General features: G+C 44.0%; 1 protein-coding gene, 1 long non-coding RNA gene and 1 other non-coding gene across 9 annotated transcripts in view; 2 read left to right on the top strand and 1 right to left on the bottom strand.

The window, feature by feature from the left end:
* Positions 1-3,060: 3,060 nt before the first annotated feature.
* Positions 3,061-10,198, bottom strand: LOC141574065 (uncharacterized). Its single transcript, XR_012500667.1, has 2 exons — positions 7,436-10,198; positions 3,061-6,997 (listed from the first exon to the last, which is right to left on the bottom strand). It is a non-coding gene; the product is annotated as an uncharacterized LOC141574065 (long non-coding RNA).
* Positions 4,413-4,485, top strand: TRNAA-UGC (transfer RNA alanine (anticodon UGC)). The gene has a single exon. It is a non-coding gene; the product is annotated as a tRNA-Ala (tRNA).
* Positions 10,199-13,202: 3,004 nt separating the features above from the next.
* TSHZ2 (teashirt zinc finger homeobox 2) overlaps positions 13,203-23,459 on the top strand; it is a 410,894-nt gene continuing 400,637 nt past the window's right edge. For 5 of the 7 annotated variants that reach the window (XM_074347458.1, XM_045519292.2, XM_045519286.2 and 2 more), the window contains exon 1: positions 13,205-14,137. In XM_074347458.1, the coding sequence (XP_074203559.1) occupies positions 14,098-14,137 (40 nt within the window). In that variant the 5' untranslated portion in view covers positions 13,205-14,097. Of the gene's footprint in view, positions 14,138-23,459 lie in introns of all 7 variants that reach the window. The other 2 variants (XM_045519290.2, XM_074347460.1) reach the window with 2 other exon arrangements.

The following is a 23,459-nucleotide window of genomic DNA, read 5'->3' on the forward strand; positions in this document are numbered from 1 at the left end:
ATTGATGGATGAATGAATAAATGGTAGACAAAATCTTTCAAATTTAGTTTAATTTGGTCCCCACGGTGGGCAACAGAAGACAGCAAGTAAGGGATCTTTAGTAGCAAAAATGTTGTGGACTCATGTTTATCTCCACCTCTTCATTTTACAGACGAGGAAAGTGAGGCACAAAAATAGAAAGTCAGATATTACTGTGAATTTTTATGGTTTTTGATTGTCCATCATCCATGTGCCACCTTTCTGGTAGCAACTCCTTAATTTTTCTTGGAAGAACTAACTCTCTAAAACAATGTGATTGAAGTGAGGCCGGTGGCAGCCCTGCCCCCAAAGAGAGCATCTGTCCCAGGATCAGCAGCATTTCATCCCCCTAACTTCAGCGACTGGTCCAGAGCTGGGTGCAAGTCCTGAGGTCAGGCAACCAGAATGAGCGCGAGGCTTCAGCAGGTGCTTCCAGAAAGAAAGAACACACGTCTGTCTCTAACGGCACCGGGTCCATACTGTGTGCTCAGCAAATACTTGTTGAGTGAATGAGTAAGTGAGTGAGTGAATATGTGAATAAACAGCACCTTCCTGTATCAGGAAGGGTCTTCATGGACCAGCTGGCCCGTTCTCTACAGAGCCAGCACTGGAAACCCAGCTTCCTGATAGCAAGTCCAACGTGTTCTCCGTTCCTGCTTCCTGAGCCCAGCAGTAGGAATTCCCCGTCTTCCAGCAGCCAGCTTCTGCCTGTCAGTGGCACCACTTATTTCCCTCAGATCTTCTGTTTTCTCAAGTCCTTGAGTGTTTCCATTTCTTGAAGTGCATCTGTCCTAAGCATTTAAATTCCAGATCTTTTCATTTGCAACTGAATGAGGAAGATACCAAGGACCCTTTGCTGGATTACTGTGCGCACTAAGGGACTTAGGGCTTTATCCTGGCTCTACACCTGCAATCATGTGTCTCCATTCATGTCTCTCACCAGATGCTTTTGGGGGTCTCTCTCCTGTATTCCCAAACCCTCCAGTACGGGCCAGAGCACATCCCAGTTCTTATTCCAGAATGCAGCTTGTACTAATGGTCCCCAGGGCTGACTGGTTTTAAGAGGCTCACATGGGCAATGGAGAAATCTAGATCTTAGACATTCAGTGGAGACATCTCCAGGGCACTCAGATGTCTGGTGGGCTGTGTTTTGAGAGTCCTCCCAGGGTGGGGACCAAGGAAATACTGTGCCTCTCAGAAACAGATGGCATCCAGGTGTGGCTAGCTCGACTGGGCTCCGTCTTGGAACTTGTAATGAATTCCCCAGCTGGGGTGTGGGTCACAGCTCTTGCATTCTCTTCCACCCCCGCAGGACTGCGGTGGATCTCAGCAGTGGTTGTGTGGGGATGATGTAAGGATTACCCCTTTTGAAAATGTTCCTGAAATCTTCCTCTTCTAGGGAGTCACAGATTATTCTGTACTATATGGAGAGAATCATGGAAGAGAATATTTAATTCAACTAAGTAGCCATCCAAACCACTGTGCTCCTTGTATTCAACCATCCACCATTAATTCAAAAGTTTGATGTTAGGAACTTTTAAGTAATATAGGTATTTGTTGAGAGTATGTTTTTCAAAATATTCCAATTTTTAAATAGGAAAACTCACTTTGCCACTTACTCTGTAACCTTGAACACGTCACTGGAACGAACGGTTTCAGTGGTCCTTAGATCAGCAGCAGCAACACCACCTGGGAACTTTTTAGAACGATAATCCTGACACCTTCACCTCAGACCTGTTTAATCAGAGAGCCCGAGGAAGGGAGTCAGCAATCTGCGTTTTAATAAGTCTTACAGGTAATTCCGATGCGCACTAAAACTTGAGAACCCATGGTTCGAACTATCCAGTCTGTCTCTTTATATGTAAAATGGGAGTAATATTATTTGGCTTCATAAGGTTGCTGTAAGGATTAAATTCAATAGGTTTTGTATATAAAGCATTTAGCACAGTGTCTGACACAGCATGCACTCAATATGTGACTGCCACAATCAATGTTATTGTTGTTACTGGATTTCCTTTCTGCGTGGCCAATGAATTAGTAGTCCATGTCTCTGCATGTCTACCTGTGAAACAGTGAAGAGGGAAGATATTTTGACATTAATCATGATAACAATAGCTAATTTATTGAGCTCCTAACCTGGGCCAGGCACTTGGCTAATCACTTCATGAACTTGCATTTGATCTTCATTTAAAAAATTGCTAAGAGAATGGTGCTATTATTGTCCATTTTTTTTTCCGGTGACAAAGCAGATTAAGTAATTTGCCCAGAATAACACAGGTAGTGAGTAAAAGAGCCAGAAAAAGAATTCAGAGCATGAGTCTTCAGAGCCCGGGTTTTAGGCAAACTACCATACCACGCCTCCAAAGTCGTTTGCAAAAGAGACCATGGGGTGGCCATTTTCATACCTACAGTGTTATTGCAAAAATTACAGATTCACTACAACATATGCATTAACATCACAGCTATTGATTAATTATAGAAGTCTCTGGATCAAGTTTTTTCTTGAAATGAGCTTTTTGTTTTGTTTTGTTTTTTTAAGAGGCCAGGGGCAAAGAGGACCCTGGAGCTGTCCTCCATGGAGTCCTCCATGATTCCTAATTTCTGCCAAGGTGCATGGGTCATGTGGTCACAATGGGGGACGATTTGCTGATGACAGGACTAAAGGACAACCCAGAGTTGTTCTTTCTGGGTTGCAGTTTGAGGCACTGATTACTTGAGCTCACAGATACATTCACGTGTCCATTAAATGAGAGAATCAACTAGGAAAAAAAAATGCTTCCTTTACCTACAGAAGGTAAATCTTCAGGCAAGGATTAGAAAGAGGAAATGTGGAAATGTGACCTGTAATTATTGTTAAGTAAGTAATAAGCACTTGTACCTATTAATGTGGGTTTGGGGGCCCAGTGATAAATGCCAAATGTATACTATTTTTCAATACCACAAAAAAAATTCTGGCACATAAAACACCAAGTGACATCCTATAAAACAATTTTAAAATGGGTAACATTATATGTAGATCAAAAGAATTTCAGAGCAGGCTGCTGAATTTGTAAAATAAATATATTTTATTATACAGAGTAAAATATGTTTATTCAGTACAGCATTCACTTCATCCTAGAGAACTTTTAAGGTACACATAGGCCAGGAACAAAACCCTGCAGGGTTTTTTTTTTTCTTATTTGAGTAAAGCTAATAAGTTTGTCCTTTAATTGAGAGTTTTTGCCTTAATCTTCGAAGCTGGGCCTCAGAGATATTACAGGGCATTCGGTTTAATGTAAAACTTCCCCGTGTCCCTAAAAATGACAGTATCAACAATAGCACCAGTGAGCAAACAGTACTTTTGGCTTCTGCCTTTTATTTAATTTTTTTCCCCCTCTTCTTAGCTCCACCCCAGCGAGCTCTTGAAAGGCCTTCTGTTCTGTCGGCCATAATGACATCTGCTGGCGGAGACAGGAAGTCATAAATCTGTAGGTCCCCTCTCAACCAAACCTGGTTAATGCTGTCATTTATCACAGGGGCTGGGGTGCCATCTCTGGAGGGCTGGGCGCGGAGAGTCCATTTTCTCCCATACCCCTTTCCCAAGAGAGCAACCATTTTACAAACAGCCCCTTTTTCATCTCGCATTTGCAGACCTGAAAGTCAGGCAGATGCAACGTGCCGCTCTTGGAAAGAAGCCACGATTCCAGGCAACAATAGGCTCGACTTGATGTCTCAGAACTGAAGGAAGGCAGCTCTCACCGAGCTCTGTCCTTCCTCATTTTAAATTGGCCCCTAGCTGCGCCCAGGAGAGGAGCGGTGATTTCCTCTCTCTGCCTCCCTGTCCTGCTTTAAGGGCAAAGCTTGGTGCAGGGGGAGCAGAAGGAGGACTCTTAAATCTCAGAGTTACTTGTGTTCTTAACTAGTTCAGGACGATGTTTGTTTCTCAGGAGCTCACTGTGTGCTAAGCCTTGATTCAAGACTCGTGCCTGTGCGAGATCTAGTTGAGCGTTTGCCGCTCAAAGTGTGGTCCCCCAGCAGAGGTGTCGGCGTGTTCCAGCTTGTTAGAAGTGCAGCATCCCAGGCGCACTCTGGACCTGCCCGATCAGAATCCGCATCTGGAACCGGATCCCCAGCCAATTCCTCTGCCCGGGGCTCTCAGCCTCAGCCCTATTAGCATGTAGGGCCAGATCAGTCTTTGTTTAAGAAGGCCTTTCCGGTGCACTCCAGGGTGTTTGCCAGCGTCCTGGCCTCTACCCACTGGATGCTAATAGCACGCCCCTGAGTTGTGACAATCAAAAAGTCTCCAGACATTGTCGAGAGTTCCCTGGAAGGAAAAATCTCCCCTATTGGAACCCACGCAATTCAAAGTGTGGTCTGTGAACTCACAGGATCTTGTTAGAAATACACCTCAGTGGGGAGGATGTAGCTCAGTGGTAGAGTGTGTGCTTTGCATCCACAAGGTCCTGGGTTCAATCCCCAGTACCTCCTGTTAAAGTAAATAAAGTAAACCTAATTACCTTCCCCCCAAAAAACAAAAACAAAGAAATACACCTTCTCAGACCACACCCCAGACCTGCTGCATCAGGATTTCTCGAGATGGGGCCCAGGAATCAGTTTTAACTCTGTAGGAGACAATACACAGGCTAAAGGTTTGAATTGTTAAGCTGTGGGGTATACAAAGGGAAAAGCAGTACAGTTGCTGGACACTTGGTGACATACAAGCCACCCGGCTGCAGCGCTGCTGAGAAGGAGTAACGCGCGGTGGCTGAATAAACACGCTAGAGCCACAACAGGAGGGTTTGAGTCCAGGCTTCGCCATTTGCTATAGGTTGGGTCAGTTACCTAACCTCTCTGTGCCTCAGTTTCCTCATGAGTACAATGGGGACACCAAAGCATCTTACCTCATCAAATTGTTTTAAGGATTAATGAGTTCATATTGGAAAGTACTTAGAAAAGTGTGTGGCGCCAAGTGCTTCATAGATGTTAACTATTATGATGACCATTTCTATGCTTTGCCTGTCTTTCCCTAGATGTTTAAGTTCCCTAAGAACCAGGCCGGTGCTCTATTCCCTGCTGCTTCCCCAGAACCTGGCCCCATACCTGGCAAGGAGCAGGTACTTAATAAACAACAGTGGAAAGAGAGGACACACCGAAGGAGAGGCGAGGGCCTGGCAGGAGCTCTCTGCTGCCCGTGGCATGGGTTTGTGCCGTGCTGCCTTTGTACTTTGCACATGAGGAGCTCAGCTTCTCTGATTGGCTCCTCTAAATCGGTACCCTTGCAAATGGAGAGGATGGAGCTGACATTCGTTTTATCCCTTAGTACAGATTAGATTAAACCTCAGATACAGCCAGAAGTGCTCTGTAAATAACAGTCAATCAACAAATGCTTATAAAATAATGAAAAAGCTAAAAATGTGGGAGTACCTTCTGTGTGTCAGGTGTCGTGTGCTATATATTTTACATTAGGTCACACGATCCTCTGTGAGCCCCTAATGGAATCAGTGATATAATTATCCCCATTTTGCAGATGGGAAAACCGAGGCTCAGAGAGGTTACAGTCTTAGTATATAGTGAAAGCATTTATTCTTATGCATGTCTATCTGATTCCAAGCCTTTCTTCTTTGGTACTTACCTGGTCTGCACGTAGTGACCCTACATCCTAGGTTTTTTTGAGACAATCCTAATTTCAAACATTCTGCTCCCATTTTATGCTTAAGAAAACACCCATAAGTGTCAAATCATGTCTTTCATTTTGTTTAAAAGTTTGAGCTATGGTGATAACCCTACTCTACACCTCTACAAGAGATACAATGAGAAGAGAGACCCCTGCCCCCAGTGGGCACACTCGTGAGGAGAGAGGACACGACAAAAATCAGTGAATAAAAAAGACACACACATAAGTACTAAACACAGTATAAATAGGACCAAAACAGAGAGAGAAACTAAAAGAGGCATGGTGTGAAGATTTCAAGTACAATGCGCATTCAGTAGATAATTACGGAAAGTCTGCTGTGTACCCGGAACTATGCTAAAAAGTGGAGACGGTGCAATGAGTAAGACAGTCTTGGTCTTTGCCTGTGTGACGCTTACAGTTTGAGAGATTCCAGTCTTGCAGACATTGCCTGGTACTCTGCCCACTTCTTCATACTTCAAGTTAACTGTCAGCACCCATGGTTCTTTGCCTGCTGGGACAGCCAAGAGAGGACCTCACCCCAGGTCTCAGGATAGAGTTGGTGGATAAATACCCCCACTCCCTCAGCGCTGACTTCCAGGGTTCCCCCAGCAGGATGAAGCTCTGGTTGCCCACAGGGAGAGCCTGCTTGATAACACAGCCCTCCTGGCTGCATCCTTTTCCTTATTCACTTCCCCTCTTCCCTTCCGGAGTTTTCTAGCGTTATCTCCTAAGTAGACTACTTGTTCTCAGATCTTTCTCTTGGGGTCTGCTTTGTGGGAAGCCAAAAGCAAGACAGGCGAGCCTTTAACACACGCAAGAGGATTTGCAACGGTCCTGAACTATTTGACCATTTTAAGCCTGTGGGTTCTCTAGCTGTGTTGGCCTTCCCAGCAGTGGTTAAGGAGAAGAGACAGCATCCAGGACAAGTCACTTTGACATAATCCTAGCCAGCAGGGGTAGAATCTCATGAAATTTTCAGGACAATAGGACGCTTAATGCCTAATCATAATAGATAAGACAGAAAGGTGTTCTCAGAGCGAATTATATCATTCTCTAGTTGCTTCTGAAAGTTGAGGGGCACCTTTGGGCTCACAGTTCTAATGAGTCCAGGGAGGAGCGCTTGATGCACAGTTGAGGTGGCATAAAATACACCAGAGCCCAGAACTTACAGGCTGCTCGTCACATGGTTTCCAGGCTGTTCCGGTCCTTACATTCACTTAATGTCTCCCTGTGGTTAATGAAGTTGAGCAATGGATTACTGGGCCAGCGACTTGGTCTGGATCCTTCAGCAGCAGCAAAACACTGTCACCAGCTGCAAGGAATCAACTCCAAGGGAGAAATGGGATATATGTTAAATCAAACAGCTCCCACACCCGACCCTGACCACTCAGCAGTTGTCCTGTTTAAAATATACCTTATGCTTCATTGTGGTTGCAAAATTCTACACCTAATCAAATCAAAATAGTTTTATAAAAGAGAGAGGCCAACGACTTTTGGAGGATGTATCCTTAGAAGCAAGCTTGCCAATGCCCCAGAGTCCCCAGACTTTATTGTCACCCACCTTAACTGTTTTCAGAGAGCAAATTTCCACCAAGTAGAATAAGACGTTATCTTCTGTGTTGGTTGAGCAAAACCTCTCTAATGGACTAGGTGTTTCAGGATGTAAGTAAATGAATTAATTAGCATTTATCAACGGCTGAAAGGAGAAAATTCAAACTCCGTATTACGACCGGTGATGTCCCCTGTGATCTCGCCCTGACTCACCTCTCCTGCCTCATTTCTGCTCTCCTCTCCCCCACCGGCTTTCTCAGCCTGGGACCCGGCAGCAGCATCCTTTGTGTTCTGGAAGCACAGAAGTCTCTTCCAATTTCAGACCGTGGCTCCTGGTCGGCTGCGTCATGTCTTCCAGATCTCAGTTTAAATGTTATCTTCTCAGAAAGGCTTTCCAAGATCCCCACCCTGAAGTGGGCCCTGACACCCCCACCCCAACTCTGTACCGCAGCACCCTGCTGTCCCTTCCTATCACTCTCCAAGATCCATCTGTGGTGTCCTCTCGTCTGGCTCTCCCCTCCAACACCATGCTGTACCAGGCATCTTGAGCGGATAGGAAATAACCAGAGATTTCTACCTTAAAGTTTTCACAAAACAGTTACTGGAAGAGAGATCCTGAATGAGTTAAATGACAGAAGAGGAAGGCAATGAATTACAGCCTCAAGGGCATAATCGTATGGTACACTGGCTCTCAAACTTGGCTGCATATTGAAATCATCTGGGGGCTTTAAAAAATACTAATGGCTGGATCCCACCCTCACAGACTGATGTAATGAGTCTGGGGTAAGACCTGGGCATTGGGATTTTTAAAATCACCCCAGTTGATTATAATATGCAGCAAAGTTTGAGAACACTTTTTTTTTTTTAATTGAAGCATTATGTACAAATAAGGAAGTGCACAAATCAAACGCAGGCAGCTGAATTAATTTTCACAGACTGAACACACTGGCAGAACCAGCATCCCAGTTATGAACAAACCAGCCCCCCCCAGAAGTTCCTCGGACCCACTTTTAAAGATAACCTACCCGATATTCAAGATTTCTGTCTGCTTATATACTCATATATTTGGAATCATAATCTATATTGAGTCTCTTTGTTTTGGGAAATATATGGACCAGAGAAGATAGAGTCACATGGGATCCACTCTGGAAGGCTTCCTGAAAGAGGCAGTATTTAAGGGAGTATTCAAAGGAGGCAACAGATTAAAGAGAGGAAAGGCTTTAAAGGCAGGGAAGTTGGGGAAGGGAGGACAGCATCAAAGCAGCCCTATTTATTGAAAGCCCCAAGATATATTTAAAGTTCATCCTTCCTTTCAAGTATGCTCAGCTCAGAATTCAATCACTCCACAAATTTTTACTGAACACCAGTCCTGCACTGGACTTGGATATACAGGTAAATGGAACTTAAGTTTTAATTAGGGGAGACAGATAATAAACAGGCAAGCACATGAAGATACTTACATGTGCCCTGTAATTGCCATGAAGGATGAGAGAAAGAGTGGGACAGATCAGATGGGCAGAAGGAGGTGACATCTGAGTTGAGAGTGAAGAGGAAAAACAGATCTAGGGGAGGAGTCTTGCTGGAGGAAATAGTAAACGCAAAAGCCTTGAAACCTGTACAGGAGGAATGACAGGAATGAGTACGCTTGGGAATGTCACAGGCTACCCCAGTGTCCAGCAGTTAGGGCAGTGCCTGGTGTACGGTAGGCACCCAATGAATACTTGTTTTAATTGCACTGGGTTGGAGTCCAGTGGTAAGACACGCAAACTATGCCCCCAAAAAGTACTGCGATAGATGCTCTAATGGGGCATTCACCTGGGTAGGCTGAAAACGCTCTTTTGAGTGAATCCAAGAATAGACGCCCTGCCTGTCCATTGCATGCAGCAACTTCTACTAACTTGATTTGCTCGTTACAAAATTCAGCCCTTGCACAGGGCACTTCCTGTGTCTGGCACCTTATCAGTCACCTGGGAACTTCCAAAATTTTAGATTTCCTGGCCCCACCTTGGGATCTAATTTAAAAACTCTGGGGTGCGGCCCATTCTTCTTTATCTTACCAAAAAAAAAAAAACCCGCCCCTGGTTATTCTGATGTTGAGCCAGTGTGGTAATAAGTGTTCTGGAAGATACGGTTGAGTCATTCCAATCAGTTCATGCTGTTACACATCCCAGAGTTTGAGTGTGGGATCCTAGGATGCTAAGTTCCCTGCAGACTTAACCATTATCCCAAGCCACAAACTCTTGGAAGAAGTTCCCCAAAGTGTCAGAGTCTGTGGTTTAGCGTAGTGTTCTGTAAATTCTAGTCATGCCTCCGTTACCTTCCTGACATTTTACCGTCTTCACATCCCACCTGAACCGCGACTTATTCTCTGTCGTTCCTTAAGTATATTTATTTTTAAAACCCATAAATTATATTAAACTTCGCATTGCTACCATAATTGGAGAACAGTATCTTTCTCCAAGAGAGAGGTAACCTTAAAGTGGATTCACTGAAAAACAAACCGTCTTTTAGAAGTCCAGCCAGGGATTCTTGCCCCTCCCAAACTTCTGAGCCAGAGATCTGTGGTTTCTCGGTAGAAAATAAAAGTTAGCCTGAAGTGGTAGGCATAAAAGATATCCCAGCACCAACTGGAGACTTTCTCAGATTGAACAGGAAACATAGCCTTCGCGCTACGCGGTTCGATGTTTTTCAGTGTTACGCCTACACTGCCGAACAACATCTCGGTACCATTGTGTCGTGAACCCCACTGGCATAGCCCAAATCTCCTTTGTTGATAACCAGCCTATATACTCTACAATAGTAGCAGTAGAGAAAAAAAAAATTAATGAAAGAACACTCCAGAAGTGTGGGTCCAAGAATAAGTGAGTAGCCAGCTGAAAGGAAGCTTTTGCAGAAGGTATTACAAGCTCCCTCCGCCCCATATATAACCAGCTGTTGAGAAAGAGGAAGGATTGGAGGTCACACTTGGAGAAGAACCCCAGAGAGAGGCTTGGCGAGATTCTGTAGCGCAGAGTCAACGACTCCAGCCCATTTTCCTCCTGATTCACTGCAGCGCTGGGTCCAGCCTCTGAACTCCCTCTTTGCTAGTTCCCAGCCTTTTGGATGTCATTTTACAGAAGTTTTCTGACGGCAAGGATCCTGTCTGAGGCATTCCAGCATCTCCTGTACTCAGGGCAACACCTGGCACCCAGCACAGTAGACGTTTGTTTGTTAAGTGGTTTAATGGAATACAAATGCCAAGTCAACAGGCATGGGGCTTCGACAGGATGTGGAAGATTCGAGGTGAGCGCGCTGCAGCCTTGGTCTTCTTTCTGTTCAGGTGTGAAGGCCTGAGCCTCTGACTGTGGTTCCTGAATGAGACGACTGGGGTTTTTACTTGATAAGCTGCAGTTCCTACCACAGGGCTCCGTAAATGTGTGTTGGGTAATTAGAATTAATTAGTAGTAATACCCTTTTTGCTGACATGACCAGCTATGAATTGGGGTTTTCTCTGCCTCAGTTGCCTGAGGACTAGGCTGGGATTGGGTGGGGTTGGTCATGGGTGGAGGCTACTTGGGTGATTTAGAGTAAATGAATTAATAATTTGCACCATATACGTGAGAAGGCGAGATGAACATTTGCCTCCTGTACAGGGATGTTAAAAATGATTAAACAGCACTTTGCAAACACTGACAATAACATCTTGCGCTGACTGGTAGGATGAGTAAAGCTCTATTTCCTATGGCCCAAAAGAACTGTTCAGAAAAACATTTGCGGTACAGGGCACCCTTGGTAATTCCCCGTGAGCAAGGGAAAGTGACAGGCAGGTGGGTTGTAGGCGGAAGGTGGCCTGAAACATACTGGTCAGACCTTAGTTGCAGCAGGTACGTGGCAGGGGTCAGGAGTGAAGAGTGGGCACAGGTCGACCATCACAATGACTGCAGTAACACTGTCACCCCTTGAACTCCTAAATTATTTTAATTATTATTTAAAACTAAGCCTGAGTTGGCTTTATATTAGCAATTTTGGGTACGTCTGATTCCAAAAGAACACAGGCTTTTTAAGCAGAAGTTCTCAAACTGGAGTGAACAGGGAATTCACTTGTGGGTTTGGGAGTTGCTTGTTCAAGTTGCAGATTCCACAGCCCTTACCCAGAAGTTTGTGATTTAGAAGTTCTAGTGACAGGAGCCCTAGAAGTTTCTGATTCAGAGATCAAGGTGTGATTTTTGCCCACTCCCCCCACCCCAGGGGACACTGAGCAATGTCTGGATACAACTTTGGTTGACACAACTTGGGGGTTAGAGTCTGGCAAGTAGTGGGCAGACCAGAGATGCAGCTAAACACCATACAATGCACAGAACAGCCTCCACAGCAGAGAATTATGGCCCCCAAATGTCAAGCGTGCCAGGGTTAGAACACCTTCTGGAGTGATGCCTAGGAATGTGCATCTTAACAAGGGCCTCAGGGTATCTTAATGCGGGAAGAAGCAGCCCTGAATTGGAAAGACTTAGACAATGCCTGGCTGTTTATTCTAAGGATATGCTGTCAGAGTTCCCTTTCCACCTAACTCCTCCATTTTTTAGGATTCAGCTTTGACTTGACTCTCCCCATGAACCCTGCTGGTCACTAACCATCCTCCAGTCCTCTAAGTCCAGGTTAGCTGTCCCTCCTAAGTACACCCCTTGTCCCAGCAGGCCTCACTTGCTCTTTTAATTGTTTGTCTCTCTCACTGGAACAAGAATGCCTTGAGGGCAGGGTCCAGGTTCAGATCTGTCCCCACCACCTCAAAAGCTACCTGGCCCATAGCAATGCTCCCTAATCACATGTTGGCTTGAATCTGCCTCAGTTCGAATGACATCTCTTGCACTGAGGCTAGAGCTACCCCCTCTTTCATACACTGTCACCCTACCCTCTTTCAACACCTTCACATAGCTTATCACTCTGACATTATCTTATTTGTTTGCTTACTTTTCATTCATTCAAGAAATATTTTGTCGGGCACCGACTATATGTCGTGGCCTTTGCAGTCACTGGGGATAAACAGTAGAGAGTCAAAAACCCCTCCTTCCAACAGAACTTAAATTCTAGAGGGGAAGTTTGGACAATAAACAAAGTAGAAACATCGTATGTAATATATGTGATAGTATGTGTGACATTGATAAGACCAGTGGAGAAAAATAAAATAGAGAAATGGGGTGGGGGTGATGTGTGTGTGAAATTTTAAGTAAGGTAGTCCTCTGGGAGACGGTGACATTTAAGCAAAGATGAGGTATCTGGGGGCTGCTTGTCTGCTCCCCCATTAGAATATAAACACTAAGAGGGCCAGGAGCTTCCCTTTCTATGGCTGCAGTGTCTCCAGAGTAGGCACCTAGTAGGTGCTCAATAAATATTATTGTTTAAATAATAACAAAGAGGATTGTTTGATTAAATTATCACAGAAGCAGATGGGAGATTCTTGATTTTATGACCAAGTATTAGCAAGAACGTGAGAGATACAGGGGCACTACATTTAAGGGGTGGGGAGGACATCTCTGCAGTTAGGAGATTTAGAGGATGGTGGTCATCACTCTAAGGTGTCCACCCACTTCCCTACCAAAAATTAACCTAAGTTCTCATGCTCCTAATATTGTTAATGGTCCCATTAATGGTCCCTGCGGGTCAGCCTACCTGGCCCCCTGCATCTGCCTCCATCACCCTGCCCGCGTGCCTCCCACATCCCCTACCTTCTCGTTCCTTCCGCGAGAGGTGTCCCCGCGCGCAGTGGGCACGTCCTCGCCTCAGCGAGGAGGGCGCACGAAGGAGCCGGCCCGGGTGGTTCGCCCGGGTCCCCGCCCCCAGCCCTTCTCCCCGGCGGGACACTGTCCCTTTAATAGACTCCCTCTGCCTGGCGCTCTGCGGCTGGGGAGTAAATTTCTCCCTGTCATCAGGTCGCGGGGAGAGGAGGAGGAGGAGGAGTTTGTTAATGTTCAGTTTGTTCAGCGGGATCGATGTTTGCTGGCATCGCCTCGCCCTGTCTTGTGTGTGTGTGAGAGTGTGTGTGCGTGTGCGTGTTTGTGTGTGTGCGTATGTGGGGGGTGTGAGTGTGTGTGTGTGTGAGAGGAAGCGAGAGTGCGTGCGTGTGTGAGTGTGTGTGTGTGTGTGTGTGTGTGTGTGTGTGAGTGTGTGTGAGTGTGTGAGTGAGTGAATTCCAGATTTTCTGTCTTTCCCAAACCCGCTCCTGTCCTCTCGCATATCACTCACAGGCGGGGATCTGACAGCAGCCACAAACCTACAGTGAGTGATCTCTCTCTGCCCCGGCACGAATCCGCCATAGAGATCGGCGAGGAGGAGGAGGAAGAGGAGAAGGAGGAGGTGGAGGAGGAGGAGGAGGAGGGAAAGAGGAGAAGGAAGAAGAAAAAGAAGAAGAAACCACTACCTTCCCAGGATTGCCTTTTTTTTCCTTATCTTTACGCGCGCGTGTGCGTCCCTCGCCCCTTCCATCCGAACCCGGTCTTGGATGTTTAATAAAGAAATCAAGTGTCTCAACAGTCACCAAAAAAAAAAAAAAAAAAAAAACCAAACCAAAAAAAAAAAATTTCCAAAAAGCAAAAACAAAAAGAGAGAAAAGAGAGAGGAAAAAAAAAATCCAAAACAAACAAACAAACAAACAAGGCAGAACCAACCTCTACTTCAAACCAGCCGGCACAGCCACCCGTTTCTGCCACCCAGAGAGGGGGGTCTCTGGCCCGTGGTGGAGGAGTTGCAGGGGGGATCGTCAGGGGGACAGAGGCCGAGTGACGCCCTAGGAGCCACCGGGCAGGAGGCGGAGGAGACCCAGAGAGGCGAGAGAGACAGCGGGCCCCCGCGCGCGGCTCGGGGCTGGGGCGCCAGAAGTGGGACTGGAGCGAAGTAGAGCGATGCCAAGGAGGAAACAGCAGGCACCCAAGCGGGCGGCAGGTAAGAGAAACGGCTCCGCTTCGGGGCCGCCCTGCCGGGCTGCCCGGTGCGCCGAGCTCCTCGCCAGCCCCTTTCGCCCTGGGTGCCCCAGGACGCCACCCCCCTTAGCTTTCGGGGGAGTTCGCTCCGGGTGCCCCTCTCTGCCCCGATAATAACCCCATCCTCTCTCGTCTTCTCCAACCTCCCAAATCCTCCCCTTTCCAGGCTCGGGTTGGGAGGGTGGGGAGAAGCTATCCCACCAAGCCTTCCCTCCTTAAACTTTTTTTTCCTCCACCCTCTACCCCACCCCTAACTTTCTCCCAGTCTGCTTCTTGCCTCTCGGGCCAAAGTTGGGTTGAAGATTTGGGGTGCAGAGTGGGGAGACAGTCCTTCCACCCCCGCATCCCTCAGCGTGGTCAGTGTCAGTGGCTTCTGGCCTCGAGGGACAGTCTCTTCTCGCTGGGCTTTGGGGCGCTGAAGTGTGAGCCATGCCCCAGCCCTGGGCTGCAGGCTGGCTTTGGGGCAAGCAATAGAAGTTTAGCTTTAATCGCCAAGGTGGAAAAAAAATCACCCCAGGAAACCAACAAACCTTTGAATATGTTTTCTAAAAGGATCCACGTTTGGAAATCTAATCAACACCCTTCCTTCTCTTAAAAAAGGAAAAAAAAAATTCCCCATGAACATTGAAACAGCTCTGGATTTTCTTTGCACAAAGTGAGTTGCAAACTTTGTAAATTGCTTTGCATGGTAGGAACCATCCCATCTGAATTTTTACTTACCATCCCCTCCTCCAAAAAAAAAAAAAAAAAGAAGGAATGGTTAATGGATCAGTACATTAGATCTTGTAAAGGATTTTTTTTTCTTTTGGGTTACTTAATTGCTTTTTTAATAGTATGCTGGGGTTTTGTTTCTCGGAAGTGTAATATGAAAGTTCATTTTTCTCCTGCCAGACCCACCCACTGAAAAATCAGCTTTCCACTTGATTGCTAGTTTTGATTTGACATTTGATTGATCACCTGTCATCTCGCTGCCTTTGATCTATTCATTCTTGATATATATCAATAAATCACTCACCATGGTAACTCAGAGTGCCAGTGACGCAAGCCTTGCCCTCTGGATTCAGAGCCAGACATGCACAATTATTATCTTGTTTGGCTTTTAATGTGGGCGTTTTTATTTCTTTGTGTCCTTCAGTTGAATTGGGGCTTTAGCAAAAAGCTTGTTTTTTTTCCCCCTTCTTTCTGTGTTTACCTTCATGCTTTACGCAGCATCAGTTGAGGCTGGTCTTCTGCAGACCCACCATAATATTTCCTTATGTTCCAACTATAGCGAAACATTAAGGAGAAGTTCAGTGGAACACTTTCATAAACTTTGCAAAGCCACCCTCAGAACAAATCCAAAGTTAGTCACAAATCTGGGCAAAGTGGGTGTTTGTGTCTGAACATGCTGGACCACCAAGCTCATCCTCCATCGTGGCCTGATTCCAGCACGAATGGCAGTACATGTGCTTTGAGATATCCACAATTATCTTCCCTTCTGAGTGCAGAATTGCTTCCGTAACCGTGTATAGATTGCTTCAGATGGCGTGGGGAAATATCATTTATAAAGCTTCGATTCATATGTTTTCCAATTGTTTCTCCAAGAGCGAAATAATTAAAATATTTTTAGTACCGTGTATATTTAGAACTTGCCTAGTCAGGGAAGTGTTCTTTTTTTTTTTTTTTTTTTTTCGACTCTAGCTACCTCTTTTGCAAACAGTTTCTTCCTCCTACCCCCGTCCCTCTCTGCATTTAACTCACTTATCTTTTAAAACTTAGATTGCTTTGCAGTCTGAACAGCATGGGGGGTGTGCACTGGCTTTTCAGACTCAGAAAGACGAAGCCCACTTCGTCTGGTTCTAGCAACATAAGTTTAAGTGTAGCTAGATTATTAGAGATAATGTCCTTATTGTCCCAAAAGAGAACCCTGGGCAAGAGTCCAGCAAGAAGTGATATTGCCCTGAAAATTACTCTTTTTTTCCCCCCTTGTTGTTCCGGTAAAGGCCATCAACAGCTAGGCAGTAATTTAAATTACCAGAATGACTGGACATGTCTCCTTTGGTAAGCTCATTACAAAAAGTGCATTGCTCAGAATCGCACTACTTTGATTATAATTACCCTCTGATCAATGAGGATCCAGGTGTATGTAACATAATGCTGTATCACATTATTTAAATTAGACCCTTTTCATTAAGCTGGTATCTGTTGGAGCTAGCTTGTCTGTTTACTGTAGCGTGTGTGTGTGTTAGAAAGTTCTGACTGTAGTTTCAGTTTTCTGGGCCTATTGTATTCCTGGTGTCTTTATATGTTTGTTTTCATGGCTTTTGTTTTTTTCACTGGAAGAAGTGGAAACCTGTGTCAAGCTGAAAGGGAATAATTCATTTTGTACACAGTGAGGTCCCTCTTAATGGTATTTATTTGTCCACATGTTACTAAAGCAGATATTTTTTTCACGTAATGGTTCTTTTCCTCTGAAGTCATCGGTGCTGTACTCTGCTTTAGCTAAGGTGGTTATTCACAAGTAAAGTTAGCCACTTTGAGAATTCTTTAGCCAGTTAACATCCAGGGAGAGGAACAAGGTGGATTCTAGGATTGTGGCCATACTAACTTTTATCACTGCTTAAAATTAAACATGGTACACAACTGTAAGTAATTATTCCCATGGGCTGATGTTGAAAGCTTGATTTCTAGCTTGATTAATGAATAATGTAAGATAAAAAAGCCTGTGAGTGAATCAGAACTGAGACTCTCTTTCCCAAGAACTATTTGCTGTTCGAGGCAATTTGATTCCTTTGCATTATTAGTTGTAAGTTCCATGATTCAAGAATCAATTACGGAACTTTCTAATAAAGCAGGTATGTGGATAGGATGGGGGAGATGATGTTATAAGTGATGGAGAACGTTAGTCTTTATTGGTTATATTCCTCCCCCCTTTAAAGGTCGGGCTGTGAGGTAGGCAGTTCTCTAAGGAAAAAGCTAAGTCAGAACATTTCCCTCCGAAATGTCATTCTTCCTGGCTTTCTAAAGCTATGCTATTCCACCGTACTATTACTTCGGGCAAGGAAAAAAAGTTTAGAAAGCAGCCTGCAGTACCCTAGGGATCTGTGTATGTGTGAGTGTGTATGCCTGCTTCCTTGGATATATATTTCACTCAACACTAAAATGTATCTACTTTTACCTGGAAATATTGCAGGATTCTGTACCAGCATCTTTCCCCTCATCCATTGTAGGGAAGATAGCAGAAAGGTAAAATAAAACAGAACCGTGTTTTGATTTGTTTGTATTTTGCAGGATGCTGAGTAGTTAAAAATTTAAAACTGTAGGCTTACACTCCGACCTTTCTATTTTCTAAAATCTACCGCAGCCTCTGTGCACACACGTGTGTAATACATATTTTATTTCACCATCCTGAACTCTCTTTTTTATATAATGCCAGCCAATTGCAATAGGACGCAAAATCTTTGGGGATCACATACACATGACTGTCTCATGTATGTATAAATTATAGGCTTCTGCTCCTGCCCATCCAAAGAGATTAAATGTTTTCTTCTTGCTGACTCTCAAAAGCTATCTGATAATCCAGATCTGAGAAAAGTCTTGAAGGAAAGAACAGCTCCCTCAATTTATTTTGTTTATTTAATATGGAGATGAATAATGCAGATTTTGTTTTCATGAATGTCCTTGTGTGGCAGTAAACATTAGACTATTAGCAATCATTACTTAAAAGTTGCAATTTGCACCTTAATAGCACAGGTTATTTACATGGGAAACATATTCAGCAGGGACAGTTCAGAATACTGCAGTGGAGTATAGAGATGACCCAAACCATCGCCTTTTCAACCTCCCGATGGCAATGACTGGATTCGTGGGTGAGGTCTTAGCTATCTAAACCAGCAGGGCAGGGAGGGGCGGACAGCTCAGAGTGAAGTTTACCTTTAATTCATCGGCAAGTGGAACCAGAAGGGGTTCAAGAGGATAGGAATCTGATGGAGTCTGGACCCTGGCACTCTCACTTTGTTTAAGCATATTTCGAAAAGACCAGTTGACATCTTGAAGATTTAAATACCTCATGCTATAGACCCCTCCACTTACCCAAACTGTATGATTTTTAACAGATGAATGGAAAAAATAAACACATATCCCCAACCCCAAAGGGGCTCACAGCATGAACTGTTCAGGCTATTCTTATTATTTAAGGCAGATCCCTGAGAAAAGGAAGGATAAGTTAACTTGAAATCACATCCTCCACATGGTGTTTTGGATGGAAATTGATTGCTTAACTGGTCCTTTTCCCACTCCCCTCCTGATTCCCTTCTCCCCCTCCTCACCTCGGCCTTAAAAACCCAGATTGAATGGGACATCTCAAAAGCCCATTTGTTTTAGGCATTTATTGATTTCATTTTTAATCTGCCATATCAGGACACAATACATGAACCCTAATCAGCAGATTGCAAGTGACAGGGAGTTCTAGTGGAAGCCAGGTAAGGAAGAGGGGGCCTGAGAAACTTCTTGACAATGAAAATCTTCTTGAAGCTTTGGGGCTGGAGATCAGCGGCTACTTTTGAGGAGGGTAGAAGCAATCCTCAGAAATACCCTGCACTTGTTTTTCTCCCACCTTACATTTATTTTCTCCCAGATTTCACCTAGATTCTATTGCTACCATTCGGGAAAACTTCACACCCAACAAATCCCTCCTAGGCGTCTTCAGCAGGTCTGTCCCTGGAAGCATCTTGCCTTTTGTCACCTTCTCCAACAGAGGCTTATCCTTTCATTTCATCCCAGCTGACTTCTCACTCATTTGACGGAATTTCTCCAACTGGATAATACCTGGGTTGATCTATTTATCTTTCCAGTGGCTTGGGAATTGTACTCTCAATTGAGCAGGTTTTAAAGGGGCACTGAGCCTGGCATTATTTAAGGCCATTGAAATGATGCACTTCTGCTCATCGCTGCCGCTGAGCTTAGGGAAATCATCCAGGAAGAAAACCTAGGCCCTGTTCATGTTTACGCTGGGTCTGTAATTAGCTGACATGAGTTAAATGTCCAGAGTGGAGCTTCCCTTCCATCACTGTATTTGTACCATCAATTTTATTTACATATGTCGTGGGCTGGGAAGCCTCAGCCGCTGTTTCAAAGGTAATGTCTGTGTCCACCCAAGTCCCCTTTAAAAAACACAAAAAGTACCTAACAAATTCTATATTAAGACCAGGCATACCCAGAGTATCATTTTCATTTGATGCAAAGTCAGTTGGAAATACATTAAACTAACAGTTAGAAAGTGTCTTGCATCGCTTCCCTGAAGCAGTGCTTTTTCATTACATATTTAATTACAATCAAATTGAGCGATTTTTATAAAAAAAAAAATCACAGTGGTATTAAAAGAAGCTCGGCACACAAATAGTTTCTTTTTTGCTTTGCAAGTTGAATACGCTGCTTTATTTTTATTTCTTTGGGAGAAATTTATTTTCGTTTTCTAATGTTGGGATAAATACAGAATGTCTTGTCCTGGTGTTTGTATCAGGGAGACCTCATCCTTCTTCCTTCCTAAAGCCTGCTCACTCTGGAAGAGGTTTTTATATCCATTTTTCAGTCATTGGTAACCATTTTTATTTAAAAAATTGTTTTACGTTTTCTAAGTTCCATTTAAAGTTAGAAATTCTCCTGTTCCTTAGGGTGACCTTTGGCAAGCAGCTCTTCGATTATGAATGAGCTTAGTCATTCTAACTACATAAGAAATAACCTCGTTGAGAGTGTTTGCTTGATTACCTGGATACTTCAGGAAGAAAAAAAAAAACACCTTGTATTTACAGGCCTCTATCACACAACACTGTTCTCACTGGATTTTTAATTTCTTTTTTATTTCCTGCTGCTGACCTGTCAGTCACTTTTTTTTAGGAAAAAAATTTTTTTTTCAGACAGGATAGGGATAGCATTTAAAGTCGGTTTCCAGATATGCTGGGTCTTTAAGAAATGATAATAAAAATTAGACACTTCAGAGCCCACGAGTCCACTTTGGGACTATGTCTGCAAACTCGGAGGATTTGCGTCTAACTTGGACATTCGTTTGGAGCGTCTTCAGCAGTGTGGCCGTATCTGTGTTATTCATTTTGTCAGAGAAACCATCATGAGGGTTATCTATCGGACTCAAGTCCCTTCCGAAGATATTGTATACATACACAGACGTGCAGAAAAGAAACCTGAGATGCACGTGGGAATCGCGGGTATATTTATTTCCAAAGCAAACTCCGTGGGTGAAATGATTTAATAATTTGGAGGGATTCGGAAGTCATTAAAACAACCATGTGGAATTTCCAATTGTTGCCTCTCTCAGTCTTCTGCATTCCCTCTACAGAAGAAGATGTCCTCTGGGCATCCTCCAACATTTTTTGATGCCAAAACGATGCCTAAAGTTGTTTAAATTTTAGAAATTAAAATTCAGGAGGCATAGCTAGCTAATCCTATTATTAATATATCAGTATTATTTAGCTATGCTTAACAACAGGGAATGCACAATGAAAAAGTTTTAGAGATAATGAGCTTAGAGAAATTACATGGGGGAAAAATACCTGGATCATATTCGAAAGGATTTGTCTTGAATTTTGCTCATCTAAATGAGAGTTTCCTTTCCACCTGTGTTATTTTAAAAAGTAGTTTCAGTGTCCCTGCACCTACTACCCGACCTGAAACAGGGTCTAACAAAGCTCTCTCTGGATGTACAAAGATATAGGACATTATAATGTACATCTCTGTTTTAAAAATAGTTTTAGAAAACCAAATGTCGGTTTTAAAACTAAAAGCAAAGCCTCAACAAGCTCTATAATATAGCTAACTCAGGGTTCAAGATCGAAAACTTTCTTTCGGCAGGGTAAAAAGAAAATAACATTGCATTTTAACTACACATCTCCCCTTGGCACAGGAGAAGCAGTAAAGCAGGGAAGATTTTTAAGGAGCTTTTTAGCTCTTTTGCATCTCCCTCCAAAGACTAATTTAATTGAAAAGCTGTAGTGTCCATTTATGCTAAAGGAAAATCTTGTGTTTCCGTAAGGCTGCTAGATGCTAAGGTGAGTTTTAAAAAGCAGCATTCTGCAGTTTCTTTTAGTACAGAAATTAAGATCACTGGTCTTAATTAGTTGAGTGCTTGCAGAACTGAATGAATAGTCTGAAGTCACCCCCTGAGCTTACTTCTTCAAGCTCCGTCTGAGTCATTTCTAGGGAAATTATACAGTTCAGATATTAAGGTGAGCAGAACACAGTTATTGTTTTTAATGAAAATAGTTACGAAGGGTGGAATGAGAAAAAAACAGAGTAGGCAACGGCCATTCTGTTTGTAATGAATTTGGAAGAAACTTCCCTAAATGTTTTACTGTGTCATGAAAAAAATTTCATGAAATCTGGTGACATGGGAAGATCCCCAAAGAAGACAGAAGGTCCAGGTCTTCTATAGGGGACCTTAGTGAGCGAGAGCAACAACATACACATATTTCTATATAAATGTCAGCAAGGGGCTGACTTTAAATCCTTTCAATTTATCAGGTCCTTAGAATTTTCTGTGTATCGAGAAGCCTGTCTCTTATACCCTCGGGAGATCTGAGTAGCTTCTGGGCCAAGATGATGCTGTAGAGAAGAGTTAACTCTATTCTGTGTGTTCATTGCCTCTTGGTACAGAAAAAAAAAAATGCCAAAATGAAAAGCTATATGAGCACGTTTTGTGTTAGAATTGCCTTTAGCTATTTTCCTTTATTAGAAGGTTGGGTGTGTGGCTGTGGCCTTCTTCTTGTTTTCTCCCTGGGGATTAGGTTTCAGACTGTGGAGGGGGCTGTCAAAGAGGAGGAAATGACTTGGGTTCTGGTCACAGATCTGCCACCCCGGTTATGTGGCCCTGGGCAAGCTCGAGGAATAAACTTTACTCAGAGGATAAAAATGTGAGTTCAGGAGTCTGACTGACCCAGGTTCAGATCCCTAGGTCTACTTCTTTCTTGGCTGCATATGCGTGCATGGGCCAGCTGCTCCAAGCCCCTTGTTTTCCAGCCTACAAGATGTGGGTAATCATCGTTCTTCTTAAGCCTCAGGATTTTGGAAAGGCTGATATATGAGACCAGGGCTGAGAGAATGCACTAAAATGCTAGGGGCCACCCCTAACAGAGTTAGCATATCTTTGCCCCAAATAACCAGACCATGAAAAATTTATACCAGAAGGGACGCAAGCAACCTGCCAATTACCATGGGACCAGGGTGTTCAAGGCTGAAGAGAAATCAGACATGGGTGCATTTTGATTTTTGAAACTGGAAATACAGTCATTGAATAGTGTTTTAGCTTCTTCTGAGAATGACTCATGTTGGGCCCTGCCCCAGCTCCAAAAAATGTTTCTTTCCCAAGGAACAGTAATTGTAGCTCCAGCAACAAATGTAACAACACCAGTAATAACGGTATCTGCTCCTACCTGAGTGCTAAAATTATATGCCAGGTACTTTACCAAGTGCTTTATGTATTTTACGTTCATTCACCTAAACTGCAGTCATTTCCTGAGTTCCTCCAGTGTGCCGCATCCTGTGCTGGTCAGCTGGATCCAAGGGGTTAATAGGATGGATATGATCAATCCCTGGGGATCTGACCCTCCAGTTGGGGGAAGCAGAAGAACATATAAGTAATTTAATAAAGAAAAATATAACTTGCATATAGGAAAAAAGCTCTGTGTTGACAGTTGTTTTATAAAAGCAAACATACGAGAGCAGGATTGGGGAACATCAGTGTGAATGGTCGGAGGAGACCTGTCAGAGGAGGGGACGTTTGAGCAGAGTCTTATTACATTCCTATGAGTTAGATGCTGGTATCATGTTTGTTTTACTGATGGGGACCTGAGTAACTTGCAGGGCAATTCATCCAAGGTCATGCAGTAGCTGAGCTTGGTTTGAAACTTCCTGTTTCCAAGACCCATGCACTTAATATATGGTGATAGTTTAGCTGGAAGAGCCATAGTGATTTTCAAGGAAAGCCCCTCAGTTCCTGTTATCCTTCCCTTGCATCTGGTGTGATGTCTAAACCTGGGGGGAGGGTTCTGAGAGCATTGGCAGAGGATGCTGCTTTAGTGGCACTTCCACCTGGAATCTTTGGGCCATCTCTTGCATGTGAAGTGGGCTCTTCCTCTTCATTGTGTATGTATGTGCCTTCATGCATTCATTTCCCTCGACGAATGGTGACTCTTAGCCTATTATGTGCGAGGTACTGAGCTGAGTGCTGAAATATTGCAGTCGGAAAGGTCCCTGCCCTCACACAGCTAATATTCTTATAGGTGAGACCAAAAAGC

The sequence above is a fragment of the Camelus bactrianus genome, chromosome 19 (assembly GCF_048773025.1).
Source record: "Camelus bactrianus isolate YW-2024 breed Bactrian camel chromosome 19, ASM4877302v1, whole genome shotgun sequence".
Lineage (NCBI taxonomy): Eukaryota > Metazoa > Chordata > Mammalia > Artiodactyla > Camelidae > Camelus > Camelus bactrianus.